The sequence below is a fragment of the Coturnix japonica genome, chromosome 4 (assembly GCF_001577835.2).
Source record: "Coturnix japonica isolate 7356 chromosome 4, Coturnix japonica 2.1, whole genome shotgun sequence".
NCBI classification, from domain to species: Eukaryota; Metazoa; Chordata; class Aves; order Galliformes; family Phasianidae; genus Coturnix; species Coturnix japonica.
The window spans coordinates 11081449-11095521 of NC_029519.1; the positions used below are offsets into that span (position 1 = coordinate 11081449).

The following is a 14073-nucleotide window of genomic DNA, read 5'->3' on the forward strand; positions in this document are numbered from 1 at the left end:
AGCTGCGAATTTAATTGGGCTTCGATTCCAGGAATGTACACAGAGCTTCCACAAGCTAAATAAAGAAAAAGACAACAGACCTCTTAACATTCTGTTTCCAGAGGTGTCTGAAAGAGAAGACAATCCTGTCTTTGATCTGTATGTACAGTAGTGTTTTGTGTAGCTGATACAGACCCAAGTGGGCCACTTGATGATCCACATGTGATGGATTGCTTGGCCACAATAAGCTAATTGGAGCCTATTTTTAACATTCTCATTTTTGTCTCTTTAAAAACAAAGCCAGGAAATATTAAAAACAACCCATGCTGTGCTTCCTCCTCAGCATAGAGAGAGGGCCAGAGATGGCTTATCTCAGGAGATAGAACACTGTTAGTCTTTTGGTGGGCATTAGTTTTTGCCAGCACAGACCATTTTGATCAGACTTGAGCCAGCACCTACCCAGATCCTACATTTTCCTTCTGTTAGACCTCCAGTGCACTTCTGCTCCTGGTGATTTTCCTTCTTTCCCTCTCCCAGTGACGATCTCTTTTCTCCTTCTGGAAGAGTCAGCCTAAATTCTGCACTTTTCTACCACAAAAGAAATCTTTTGAGGGAGGAAACTTAGCATTCCTGTATGTATTCCCTGCTGGGCTGTGCCCTCTTGTCTCAGTCCCACACCCCCCAAAAAGGCCAGGCTGTCCAATGGTCCTCACCGCCTTAAAACACAAGGCACCTATTAGAGGTAGTTACTAGAAGAGAGCGTGGCAGAGCTAATGGAGGTGGTGATTTGTGGAGGTGTGCTTTTTGATCTGCCGTTCAGCCTGAATGCTCCTGATTGTTCCTGTACAATAGAGCTGATTTTCAAGTGGGGACCAGTCCTCATGATTCACTGGAAGCCAGCAGGAGCTGCAGGAGCTCCATCTGTGTTAAGATCAGGCCCAGGCGGCGCTGAGCCTGCGGAGTAAACACAGGAAGGCTTTAGCCAAACTTTCACTGCCAACTCAAATCACAATGTGTCTGGAGTTCAAACAGGTCTGAATTTTTTTATGCAGTCTGTTGTTAAGTTTTTCTTTCTGTTTCGGATCCAGCTGCTTCAGGGTTCACAAAGGGATTAGAAGCCTGAAATGCTGGGAATCTCACAGGGAGATTTGCTCTTAAAATCTCCTGCTCTGAATTGGATGAATATCTGACCACTTGGGCTCTTATTATTTTCTGTTGAACATCTCTGCAGCGGGATTTTTCCAGCTAAGTCTAACAGACTACTGACAGGCTTGGCACCGCTATCTGAACTGAAGGCACTGAGAAGTACCATGACAGCCTGAATCATGCTTCGTGAGCTTAACTGAAGGTCTTCACGGGTGTTTGCTTCACCAGAGCATGGTCGGGAATGCAACCTGACAGGGTGTCTGTTAGGTTGTGGTATTTGCACTTGTATTTCTGTGTGCATTACCTTAACTGGAAGTCAAGGAACATGCTAGGTAATGGAATAATGCAGATATAGTTTCTGTCCTTAATTGTTAATAGGTTTTGTGTTCTGGGTTCTGATTGATGGAAGCATGGTGAGAGAGTGTTCCTACTGTCCACCAGTGAGTTCAGCTTCCTCTGGATATACAGCTGTGGATTTATTGCAGAGTGCCTTTGAAGTAAAGCTGGCTTTGAGTTGTTAGTTACAAAGGACCTCCTCCTCTCAAACATGAAAACAGAAAGAGAAAAAAAGTAAATACCAAACCATAGGAGTTTCACTTGTTTCAACAACATGGAAGCTTTCCATGGACTGATGGGGAACTGGAATAGGAAGGAGTGTTTTCATAGTGATAGAGAGATGGTAGAAGTGAAGACTGGTCGTGAAGGTTTTGGAGACCTGTGGAGGGAACAGCTGTGAAGATACAGCAAATAAAGAAACTTATGTCTGATAGGAAAGTCAATAAGGAGTCAGCAGGGAATACTTGAAGAGAAGAGCGAGCAGACAGAACAGGGTTATATTTATCAAGGTAGTAACTATAACAATATGCTGTAAGTCTAGCAATGCTTCTCCTAGGCTACTTTAAGCACTGAAAATAAAGACAAGCAAATTATTAGATAATTTCATGCAGGAACTCAACCTTCATAGTTACACTGAGAAAAGAAGATGGGAAAAGGTAGATGCCTTTTTCTCTATAGGAGAAAGGTGATGTAGAGAATGGAGGTTTGGGACACAATAATTGTAGATCCCAGATTTCATTCCATCCCACAGAAGGGCAGACAGATACACAGCAGATATGCACAATAGCCAAGAGACCACCCTATGGAAAATATCACATCACCTAGGAGTTTTCAGAAGAGAATTAAGGTGCTGGTTGACTGACCTTAACCAGGTCAGCCCCAGTGCTGCACTTGGGCTGTTAGATACTCTTACTGGGGATTAAATTAAGCAGTGATTTAGATGTCCATTGCAAGACTCATTCTTTCTGTCTCCTCGTAGTGCTTTCTGGTTACTGCTTGTTTCTTTCTTGAAATTGCTTTGATGTCTCTTGTGATCATCTCTCCTGACACCGTCTTGCATTCTGCAGACACAAGTTGTGATCTGCTTGGCAGTTCTGCAATTGCTCTGACGCTTAAGAGAAACCTTATATGCCATCAGTCACTTATCTCTGCTTTGAATTTGTAGGCAGACCATGTGCCACTCATACAACTGCTGCCGAATTGCCTTAATCTTCACCAGCCCGTGGTCTGGGGACCACCTGTCACAATCTCTCTTTTTAATCCTCTTTTTTCATGATTGAGCTGGCACAATTCATCTCATCATAGCGCTGGGGTAGCCTGCAATAACTGGTGTGGATGTCTCTGATAAACTGAGACCACAGAAGACACCAGAGATGATGGCCACGAGCATGGGCTGCAAAACTCCTAACCCTGGACTATTTGCTGAGATTTACCCCAGAATGATGTGTGTGTGTGTAAACACTGTGAAGCTGAATGGTGTTTGTTGTTTCAGATTACAGCTCTGCCACAAGGGCTGTAATGAAGCAGAACTCAGTAGGATACAAAACTATGTGGTACAAGAGGGGTCAAATCTTTTCCTGATGTCATTCTCTTTATTTCTTTTAATAACAAGGGATTAATTTGGCTCTTGAAATCTAAAATGTCTCGGCAGCCCCTGAAGAAACACAAACCTGTGGACTCTGCACAGCAAAGGGAAGAACACAGTTGGATTGAGGAGAGAAAGCAGCTGGGAAGTGTAGTGAGCCACAAGCAGTGCTGTGTATTGTACAGCCATCACTTGGAATTTAGGTAAGAGGGGATGTTTAAAGAAATGAGATGGTACACGAAACCACTTTAGACATTTAGGAAAGTTCAGCTCACTTAGTATTTCTACTCTTTTACCTTAGCACTCCACAACCACTAAAATAAGAGCCCCTCTGAAAGATTTCTGAGTACAAACTAAGGCTAAATGGCTGCTTTGAGCGAAGTTTCCATGCCCAGCAGACTGCAGAAAATGCAGGAGAAAATGGGTACCCTCCCACCCGCTCATTACCAAGAGGTTTAGATCATTTAAAGAGGTGCTGGCATTTCTGGGTGCTTAATTGAAACCAAACCTCAGGGTGAAACTCTAAACCTCTTTCAGTCTGAACTTTACTTCTTGTAATATGATGTTTGAATTTTCATCATTCCAAGGAAAATCTTTCATTCCCCTCAGCTGGCATCTGAGATAAGGGACTAAATCCCCCAGACATAAAACGTTGAGCAGTTCTGTCATACATTACTTTAGTCTCTTGCTCAAAGTCTTTTTCTTCTCCCTGATTGATCTCAGATACAATGCAAAATTATCAGCAAGGAGAAAAAGGGAACAATTTAAAGCGTGGCTTTGAAGTTCAGCCCATGTTCTAGGTGGCTGCCCTTCTCTGTTCCAGCCACTAGAGAGATGTCAGTCCTGCTAGGTTAACTCAGGCCAGATCTGTAGCAGCTCGTATACTGCATTAGGGAGTACTCTTAGGATGTGCAAAGAAATGGTTGTGGATTACAAAACTGCACCTTTGCCAAGATACCTCACTGGTGATCCTTTTGCCCTAATTAATAGCAAGATGAGTTTGTTCATTTTGCTGCCTAGCAGTTGCAACCCCGTATTGCACTTCGGTTACAGCAAGTGTGGCCACATCAGCAAAGGTTTGTAACACAGGCCTGACCTTGCTGCTTTTAGCCACTGCCACACACAGCAAAATACTTCTGGGTGCAGAGCTGAGGCTGAGCTGTCCTGGTTCTGAGCTCGTTTTGTTTCAGCTACTGACATGCTTTGCTGAACATCCCTTTGCTGCCTCCTGCCATTAACTTCCAGTCGAATTTCAACCTAACCAGCTACAAGCAGAGGCTCCTTGTGGTCCCTGTGGGCAGACAGCAGACATGGCAGAATCCTGAAAAAGAAATGCTTTGTTTCTCTCGGAGAAAATAATCCTGATGATATGTCTTAAGCAATAAAATCTTCTCCCCATTCTCTTCCACTAGAGGGTGCCAGCGGTTGACAAACCACCGGCCTCGGCATATTGCGAGCTTCAAGAGATCCGTGATCCCAGCGTATCTGAGTGAAGGAGTGGAATACACACAGCTGGGAAATTTGCTTTCATTTTCAGTTCCTTCATTGGAAGGAGAAATACTGTGTGTTGGTGGAGTTCAGTACTGCTAACCACGAAGCTGCAGTGCAGCATGGAGGTACTGGGGAGAAACAGGCATGTCCTGCACCATTTCAGATCCAGGAGACTATTTGTCTTCATTCCCTTTATCTGGGGTGAGTGTGCAAAATGAGCCACACAGCGTGGGGTGAGCTCATCCCCTGTTACCTAAGCAAGGATCACACTGTCTCACTGACCTGTAGTGAATGCAATACTCTATGAGATTTTGTTTATCAAAGGCACTTTTCAGAGCGTAATTCAACTTTAGTATGGCAATAAAGTAATGAGATCTACTCTGGTATTAGTCAGAAATAACCAGTCTGGTGGGACGTGGAATTGGAAGGCATGGCAGGGACAAGTGGGACTGTAGGACTAAAGGACCAATCTTCAGCGGCTCAGGTGAGGCATGTCATAATTAATTAATATATTAATAAATTAATATTTAAGACTCAGCTGACATTCTCCCAAATGCAGAAGTGTCACCACATGGAAGGGCTGTTGTGACTGGCACTCTCCCCAGAAGAGCAGGTTGCCAGTAAGATAGGTCAGGATTGCACTGCAGGTTCTGAGCTTTGAGACTGAAATAAGGGTTGGTGCAATTCAGGATTCGGTTTTAAGAACGGTGTGAAAGCAGTTTGTCTTGCTTCTGACAGAGCACGTCCTGAATGCATTACTAAAAGATATTGATGTCATTTCTGACACAAATAGCTGGTGCATAAATCTTTGGGTTCTGTCAATTTTTCTTTCAATTTAGGTGGTTAAACTGAACTCGAGCCTTTTAGTTTCATTAATTGAAACATATAATTTGTCTCCCAGTGGAAACTCAGAGTGAACCTTAGAGATTTCCTTTATCCTCTTCATGCTGAAGCCATCTTCCCATAGTTAAACCACCAATAGTGCAAATTTATGCAGCCACTTGGAAGAAATAGAGCAAAGTGCTGCCTAAAATCCCTTGTATTGACGAGGTGAAGCAGCACAATGTTATCTCACAAGGAACGAAGAGAGCCGCTCCCACACACCCTCCCTGCCTCACAATGGCGGCCATGCAGCCCCTTTGCTCCGCCCCGCCAGCATCTCGCGGGCCTTGCGGCGGGGCGGGAGCTGCCCGCTGCAAATGGCGGGTGAGCTGAGGTGCGGGTGGTGCCATCATGGAGCACATCACCACGCCGAAGGTAAGCGGCTGTCGCCTTCCTTCCTCTCCGTGTAGAACGCTGGATTTTGGGGCTGGGTGAGGGGACCGGTGCCCCCCTTCGTTGCCCTGTGCTGTGGAGCCGCAGGCCGGGCGCTGCGCTGTGTGTGTGAGGTAAACAGGGCGACTGCTGTTTGTTATGGGGACCGAGCGGCGTTACGAGCTCTTGTTAAATGGATCCTCTGTGTGCTCTGTGCTCATAAACCAGCCAACTTCCTTGAGGGCAGATAAGGCTCCTACGGTGTTTATGTCCTTTTTTTTTTCCCCATAACTTTTGGTTTTTACTTCTATGACTTCATGAATTCTATGACTGACAAACAAATCTGGGGAAAAACAACAACCCACAGAAGTAGTTATTTATTAAACTAACGTTTTTCTCTGTGCTGTTGCCTCTTAATGTGTTTTTAGTTGGCTTAGTGTGGTTCACGAGATGTGCTTTATATATAAGCACAGGTAGGTACCAGTGCCTCCTGTGAGGGCTGAGTCAGAGTGAAGGGCTTGTTTCTTTCCCAGCAGTGCTTTGAAGTTGTTAAGAAACTCTTTGATCAGAGCTAAATTCACTTGGTAACCCTTTGCTCTTACTGCAGGTGGAAAACGTGAAGTTACTAGATCGCTATACAAACAGGAAGGCAGCAAGTGGGACTTTATACCTGACAGCTACCCATCTTATCTATGTCGATGCTTCTGCTGAAGTCAGGAAAGAAACATGGGTAAGTGTGATACTTGTTTAAATACATGTTTTAAAATATACATTGTATCCAATATGAATAGTTCTACAGATTCTGAAGTTGTTGTAGCTTTTTGTAGTGTTTAAATATCACACGTAGAACAGAAATTGCCCTTTTGGGAGGAAATGAACGCAATGGTGAAGTGACCCAATAGTTCCAGGAACAAAAACCTCATTTCTGTCTCATTTCTGACCTCAAGCTCGATGTACAAAGCTGCCAAACTTGAACTTACAGAACTTAGAAGTGTAAAACTAGCACAGAAAGTAGCAACCTTTATTTCATCATTCCCATTTTATAATTAATACGTTGCGTTTGTGGGTGGAAAAGAAGCAAGAGGAAGAAGATCTTGCTCCTTGTATTACCAGGTGAACCCAATTACATATCAGTCTCCAGAAATACTTTGTTATATGTCTGTGTTCTTTCAGTCTGGCTCGTTGTTAAATACCCTTTGGGTATGCAGTCTGGATGGTTATTATGTTCGCTTGATAAACATCATAAATCAACTCATTTTCTGCTGATAAATGTATTGCAAAGCTCTCCAGTCTGCTTGTACAGCTTGTGGCCTTATTAGTGGGATCTGAAAGATATTGATTATCCCCTGTTTTCTTTAGATCCTGCATCATCATATTGCAACTGTAGAAAAATTGCCTCTAACTACAGCTGGATGCCCGCTCCTTATTCACTGCAAGAACTTCCATGTGGCTCACTTTGTTATTGGGCAGGAACGTGACTGTCATGAAGTGTATACCTCCCTGCTCAAGCTTTCACAACCAGGTATTTGGGACACTCTGTTTCACAAACTATTGCAATACATTAAGCTCAGGGGCTCATTTGAGTACTAGCAAAAGCTTTGACTGTCACACTATTGATTTTATTGTATCAATGCAGGAGAGGAGGGTGTGAAATCAGAACGTACTTGTGCTGTCAAAAGTGATTTGTGTGGGTGGGTGCAGTAGATTGCTACCCTGTGCGTCTCAAGCTATTTGCCTGTTAAGTAAGCATTCATCTTCTGACAATGGAAATGAGGAATCTTCTGAAGACCTGTGTGTGTAGCACATGTACCAAGTGTCACTTCAGTGCTGGTTATTGCCAGTTATTTCTTTGATTAACTGTGCATAGCTCTGCTCTTGCCAGATGAGCCAGATGTCCATAGAATTCCAGATACCACAGAGCTGTAAATCTTGTTGTTTCCCAGTAGCACATTCTGGTAACTCTTTAGTGTTGATCTTTCGGATGTGTAACCCTGTGCTTCACCCTGGTGTCCTGTCTTGGAATCTGTCTCTGAGTAGATGCAAAACATCCTCAGAAGCCTGTGGTCTGTTCAGGCTGCCTCAGCTGGTTAGTTTAAGGATGAACCTTCAGGCTGTTTGTTCTCCTTGCAGGACAGCATTCCATGGGGTTTTCCACCTGGCTTCCATCTTCAGCTTCTGTTTCCCTTATTTCTATCTGTTTCCCTTATTGAACTGATGTTTGACGTCTTGGATTATTATAAGAGAGTCAATAGCATCAGTCTGCTTCATCACATAGGAATTAATTAGAAGTACCATAGTTGAAATGTTTGGCTGAGTTTGGCTTTGAGCCACCTGTGGAAATGAAAGCCCCTTGTCATTTCCCATCATTTTCCTCATGTCCCGAGCTATGGAGTTTTCTTAGTTACGAAGCTCTAATTTTAGGGCTGTTTCTGTCAGAATTCTGCTGTCGTGTTTAAAAGCTGTCACTGTTCTTTCAGTTTTGAAATGAGATGCTTATGGAGCATCTGGAAACGTGGGAGCTGTCACTGCAGGAGATCACATCAGTCACTTTCTTTTGTATTCTCTGGTGTAACGTTTTGCAGCTCTTTCTTTTGTTCTACTTATGGAATTTTGGACTCGTTTTGTTTAATTTTTTTGGTATGCTTTCATATTATTTGTCAGAGCATCCAATTATTTCTAGTTTGGATGTGTATGACTGACAGTAATGGGTTACCTGTCTGCTAACCTGGCTGTGTTATCACACGCTGGCAGGTGTGCTCTATGGAGAGCTCGCTGCCTTGGGAGTCAACCAAATGAGTTATTGGTGGGATTTGTATTTATAAGGTAGAGATGGAGGGAGGAAGGAATTATCAATTGTTGGGTACAGCCTGAAGCTTTTCTTGGGCCACCAGCAATATTCAGTGCACCTGTTATGCTTTCCATGCAGATGCTTTCTATGCAGCTCAGAATTCACTGTTAAGCAATGAACTTGAAGGTTTGCAAGAGCTTTTTTATGAACTCTTCACAAAAAAGGCCTCTGAATGTTTTAATTTCTGCATTAGTTCTTGCAGTGTCAGTCTCTGGGCACACATACAGGAAATTCAGTAATTTATTTCAGAACGTTTTACAGTTTTAATAGTAAGAAAATACTGCAGTGTTAGCCAGAACATAAGCCTTATTAAGAAATGTTGACCTTTCTATATTGTAACATAACTAATTATTTTTTTGTTTTCTTCTTCCTAGTGAAACCTGAAGAACTTTATGCTTTCTCTTACAATCCTAAAATGTCTAAAGATAACCGGGAGATTGGATGGAAACTGATTGATTTGAAAGTAGATTACCAGCGTATGGGAATCCCAAATGACTATTGGGAAATAACAGATCTTAATAAAGACTATGAGGTAATTATTCTCCAAAGTAGCCAGTTGGTGCAGTATCTTTCTTTGTGCTAATGACATTCAGCAATTCTGCTGCTGCATAAGTGTTGCCTCTGGGGAAAAATGAGCTTACTTGGTTTTAATCGAAGCAGTGGCTTCTTAATGTGAAGTTGTGGGTTATGATGCTAAGAAGGAACAGAGCTTCAGAGTCACCTTGGTTTGCTTGGTTTCCTCTGGCAAAATGCCGGTTACTTATTTTTCTAGAGAAATGTCAAACCATCTGCTATGAAAACTTGATGTACCCCTGGGTTCTTTAGGTGTTTCCAAACTGTGCTCCTGGGGTATAATGAGGGATATTTAGAGGAGAAATATATGGGAGTGGCTTGGCTCGTTAAGGAACAAGGCAGAGTGAAAAAGGGACTGGAGTAAGGGAGGAAGAAATGGAAATGGAAGATGCTTTCTTTTTCTTGCTTGTTTAGATCCCATGCTTAGGAAAGACTTTGTTTCAGTTCTAACAGGCTTCTGCTATTTCCCTCTCTTTAAGGTCAGCTTAAGTTTAAACAACATTAAATGGAAACATTACTCAACAAGCTTAATCAAACTCCAACTTTGTACAATTTCCCTTTCTGTTTCCTCTGGTATTATGCACAGACTTCCTATCTAAAAGACACCGAACTCCTCTTGAGTCCTTCCTCTGTGCTCTTCATTCTCTCCCCATCAGTTTTTTATTGTTATGCGTTGGGTTGAAGTAGTGTATGCCTTGCTGTCAGAAGTGACTGGAGTTTTAAACAGCTGCCTTTGGATGCTTGAATTGAGATGACATGGGAAGTGCATTTCCCATCAGGGCATCAGAATGTGAGCATCTAAAACACTGATGGTTTTGAAGCTTTACTTGCTAGTATATAACTTTCAATTGCCAATGCTTTGCAATTTTCTCTGGGTTTCCAGTTTGCATTTTAAACTTATCGTTATTCAAGTAAAAACTTGGAGGATGTCTCATCTGTAAAGTTGATACGGTTGGTTTTGATACACTGTGGTGAACGATGTATTGTGTTAATTATAAACGTGAGATCATTTACTAAAAATGAATGTGTCTTGAGTTGATAAACAATAATATCTAAATTCTTTCTTCTCCCTTCAGGTTTGCAACACTTATCCTCCAGAAATCGTGGTGCCTAAAGCTGCTAGTAAAGCAACGGTGATTGGAAGCTCAAGGTTCAGAAGCAGGGGGCGGATTCCAGTGCTTTCTTACTTATATAAAGAAAACAATGTTAGTAGTTCAACTATCTGCTGTCTTGGGTGGGGTGGGGCTAGAGACCAAGGGTTCCCCTTCTTGTGCAGTCCCCTTCCAGTGAAAGGAAAGGATGAGATAATTATTCAAGTGCTTTAACTTCTTGTTTAACCATTCTTCTCGTAAGGGCTCTAGAATTGGTTTGAGTCACAGAATAAGCTGGTTACCAAAGACATAACAGTGCTATGTAAAAAGCACAAGCTCTTCAAGCTTCCTGTCTGGAAGTTTGTTATCAGCTTTCAGGAATGTCTGTTGTGCTTTTTTCTGTGTGTGGTTATTTTAATGCACTGTGTAGCTATAATGAATGATGTTTAACAAGGTGCATGCTTGACAAGATGTACATTAACTCAGCTCAATTTTCTTTCTCAGGAAGAGGAAGAACCGCCCCGAAATAACTTCTTAACTCACAATAAGCAAAGGTTCCAGTTTTGTTGTTTTTTTTTTCCCTTTCACTGAAGACCACAATGTAAATTTTTAACTTTGCTGTTTCAGCAATGTTTTAGATGCAGATGTTAGGAAAATGCTGTCACAGTCAAGTTGTTGTTTTCCTGAGGAAGCGTGCCTTGACCTTGCCGCCTGTGGGGTTGTGTTGGCAACAGCTGAACATTTCCTGTAGCCAAACTAAAATACAGTATGGTATAGTGCTTATTAGTCAGAGCACAGTGGATTTCAGAGCGGGACAATAAAGGGCTCCTTAATCTGTTTCTTGAGATTCTCAGAATCCTAGCTTTGTGGAATATTCCAATGGCAATTCTGTGTGGCCACCTAAGAAGCTGTTTTTCAGAGAAACTGTGTATGTGAGATGTAAAACCAATGATGTGATGATACTCTTTCCTGCTTTCAGATTGTTTCTGCTGCATTGCCCTAAAGTGTGAGCTGTTGTGTATTGCAGGCTGCCATATGTCGTTGTAGCCAGCCCCTCTCTGGGTTCAGTGCTCGTTGTCTGGAGGATGAGCAAATGTTACAGGCAATCAGAGAAGCCAACCCTGGGAGTCCCTTCATGTATGTTGTAGACACAAGGCCAAAGGTATCTTCATGTGGTTTGTGGTTACTTCTAGAGCTTGCATCTGTGCTAGCAAGGCTGTTTCCAATTAATTTTCACAGCTCTGCTAATGCTTTCTCATGTAGCTTTAGGTTAAATTATGTCATTCTGAAGCGATGAATTCAGTATCAGGCTCCTTATCTTGTCTCCTGATATGGTGAATGCTTGCAAATAACAAAACCGTGATGTTAAGTGTTGTTAAGAATGCTTGTGCTCTGGGAGTGCTCTAGGTTGAGATTTGCATTAGAGATGACCTGAAGTGACCAGCAGTCTTGAAGCTGGTTGAGACGTGAGCCATTATCAAGATGTGCTCTTAAAACATAGGGTTGGAGAGCAGCGTTCAGAATCAGCTGTGCAAGGCTGAAGCGCTTTTCATTCTGTGTGAGGTTGAGATGCTCTTTTTCTTGTCACCACTAAAGATTGGTAGGGTGGCTCTTGAGCAATTTGGGGTGATAATTATTAACACAACTGGCAGCTTTTCAACTTCTCTTCTGTGCTTCCACTCAATTGCATTCTTTTTGCTCAATTTCGATGTCTCTGTGTATCCCTCAGGTGGTTTTATTTCATCTGTGTATGTATGTCTGTGAAAAGCTTTGGAATTCTCTAACTATTTCTATACTACCTTGTATGTATGTTATTCATGAAGTGGCATTCCTAGTCATTCCTATTCATGAAGTGGCATTTCTTTGCTGACTTCTGTTCGAATCTTTTTGATGTAGCCTCACAATAAAGACAGACCATCTCTTTACCTTCCTTGGTGACATCAGTCTTTTGCTGTCAGGTCAGGCTTTGGTTCTGCCTGGCCTGAGAAGCGCTAGCCAAGGTCTTATTGAATCTCTGCATGTGACTGATGGACTGGAGGTGCTGACATACATTTAGTAATATGTCTGAAAGTAACGTGGGGAGGTGTTAAAGGACACCTGGGCAACAGCTTTTGTTGAGTGTGTGTTCTGGGAGATTAAAATCAAACAGGCAAAAAGCCTTGGGAAGCAGACTCGCTTATTTTGTGTATTGTTTGTTGTCGTTTTCTCTCTTTTCCATCCTCTTCCTTTGAATTTGACAGTTAAATGCCATGGCCAACCGAGCTGCTGGGAAGGGTTATGAGAATGAAGACAATTACGAGAACATTCGCTTTAAATTTATTGGCATCGAAAACATCCATGTGATGCGGAACAGCTTGCAGAAACTCCTGGAAGGTAAGTACTGTGCGTATGAGTGGGCTCTCTATTGCTTCTATGTCATTTTGACCAATATGTGGTATGTCCTATGTGTACAAGTAGGTGTGGACTTTGGTGTTGGTCGTGGAAGTAAATTAGGCAGTAAGTTAATAAGTAAGTTAACGCTGTTAACTTCCCTGTGCTGACAAAGATGGAAAATACATCAGAGTAGGTGCTGTAAATCATTCCCCTTGGTCCATGTGTTTAGTTTTAGTTATAACACAGATGCTGTCATTTAAAATACAAATTTAATGTTTTGGTAGTCAGCATAACGCTCCTCTAACCTCAGGTAGCTGAATAACTGATGCTGCCAATTGCCTGGCCAGGTAGCGCTGCAGGATTTGTAGTGACCTTGGAGAAAAGTGAGGCTGTTCACACAACAATTGAGGTTGGCCTTCAGACAAGTATAAGTCCTCAATTGGCTGTAGCTGGCGGATGTATTTTGTGCTGGTGGAGGAGGTGGAATAAATACTTTATTACCTTCCTAACCACCAAACTTCAACAGCGGTACAAACCTCTCTCAGTGATGCTTAGGGACTACTGATCTGCATTACTGTATTTTCTATGCTGATTTTCAACATGCACATTAAAATCTTGAGTACCTTAAAGGTTATACGTTACAAGTTAGAACTCTCCTTTCTTTGAACCTTTGAAAGTGACAGTGTGCTTGTGGTTGTTAGGTGTCTGCATGAGGGTTACTGGTGTTGAGTGCCACTGAATACTAGATTTTAACAGAGGAAGCTCAGCTGAATAAATAGTATTACAGTTTTAAGATACTTTTATATCCTCAAGTTCTCTTGTAGCTTAAAAAAATACTTGTCGATTGTGTGCTCAGATATGCAACCAGTTGTTTTCTTTAGGCAGACACTTAAGTCAGAGAGAATCAGCTTTAAAAACCTACCAAGCTCTGCTGCTGTGAAGAGGTGATGATGAGGAAAGAAAAGAATGTTGTTAATGGAGTCTCAGCTAATTATTTTGTTTGTGTTCTTAGTGTGTGAAACAAAGTCTCCATCCATGAGTGACTTCCTTACTGGGCTGGAGAACTCAGGTTGGTTACGGCACATAAAGGCTGTGATGGATGCAAGTGTCTTTCTCGCAAAGGTAAATCTATATTTCCAAGCTTCAGCTTGTGGTTGGAGCACAGCAAGTCAGTAGCCCAGCTCACTCCTGAGTTTCCTCATGGGAATAGAGGAAGTACCTCTGGGACTGAGCAATAACCATTTGTACTAATGCAGTCACTAGGACTATCTGGACTTCTTGGCAACCCCTCCCACAGTAGGGGTTGAAACTAGATGATCTTTGAGGTCCTTTTCAACCCAGGCCATTCTATGATTCTGTGGCTCCCTTAAAACTCACTTGAGTAGAATCACAGAATG

The 14073-nt window shown here is 42.3% G+C and overlaps 1 protein-coding gene across 2 annotated transcripts in view; it reads left to right on the forward strand.

Moving 5' to 3' along the window:
* The first annotated feature begins 5686 nt into the window (after positions 1 to 5686).
* Positions 5687 to 14073, forward strand: part of MTMR8 (myotubularin related protein 8) — a 20200-nt gene continuing 11813 nt past the window's right edge. The window contains exons 1-8 of one of the 2 annotated variants that reach the window (XM_015860622.2): positions 5687 to 5794; positions 6399 to 6521; positions 7151 to 7313; positions 9014 to 9171; positions 10289 to 10417; positions 11331 to 11465; positions 12544 to 12676; positions 13689 to 13798. In XM_015860622.2, the coding sequence (XP_015716108.1) occupies positions 5771 to 5794; positions 6399 to 6521; positions 7151 to 7313; positions 9014 to 9171; positions 10289 to 10417; positions 11331 to 11465; positions 12544 to 12676; positions 13689 to 13798 (975 nt within the window). In that variant the 5' untranslated portion in view covers positions 5687 to 5770. The remainder of the gene's footprint in view (positions 5795 to 6398; positions 6522 to 7150; positions 7314 to 9013; positions 9172 to 10288; positions 10418 to 11330; positions 11466 to 12543; positions 12677 to 13688; positions 13799 to 14073) is intronic. The other variant, XM_015860623.2, reaches the window with a different exon arrangement.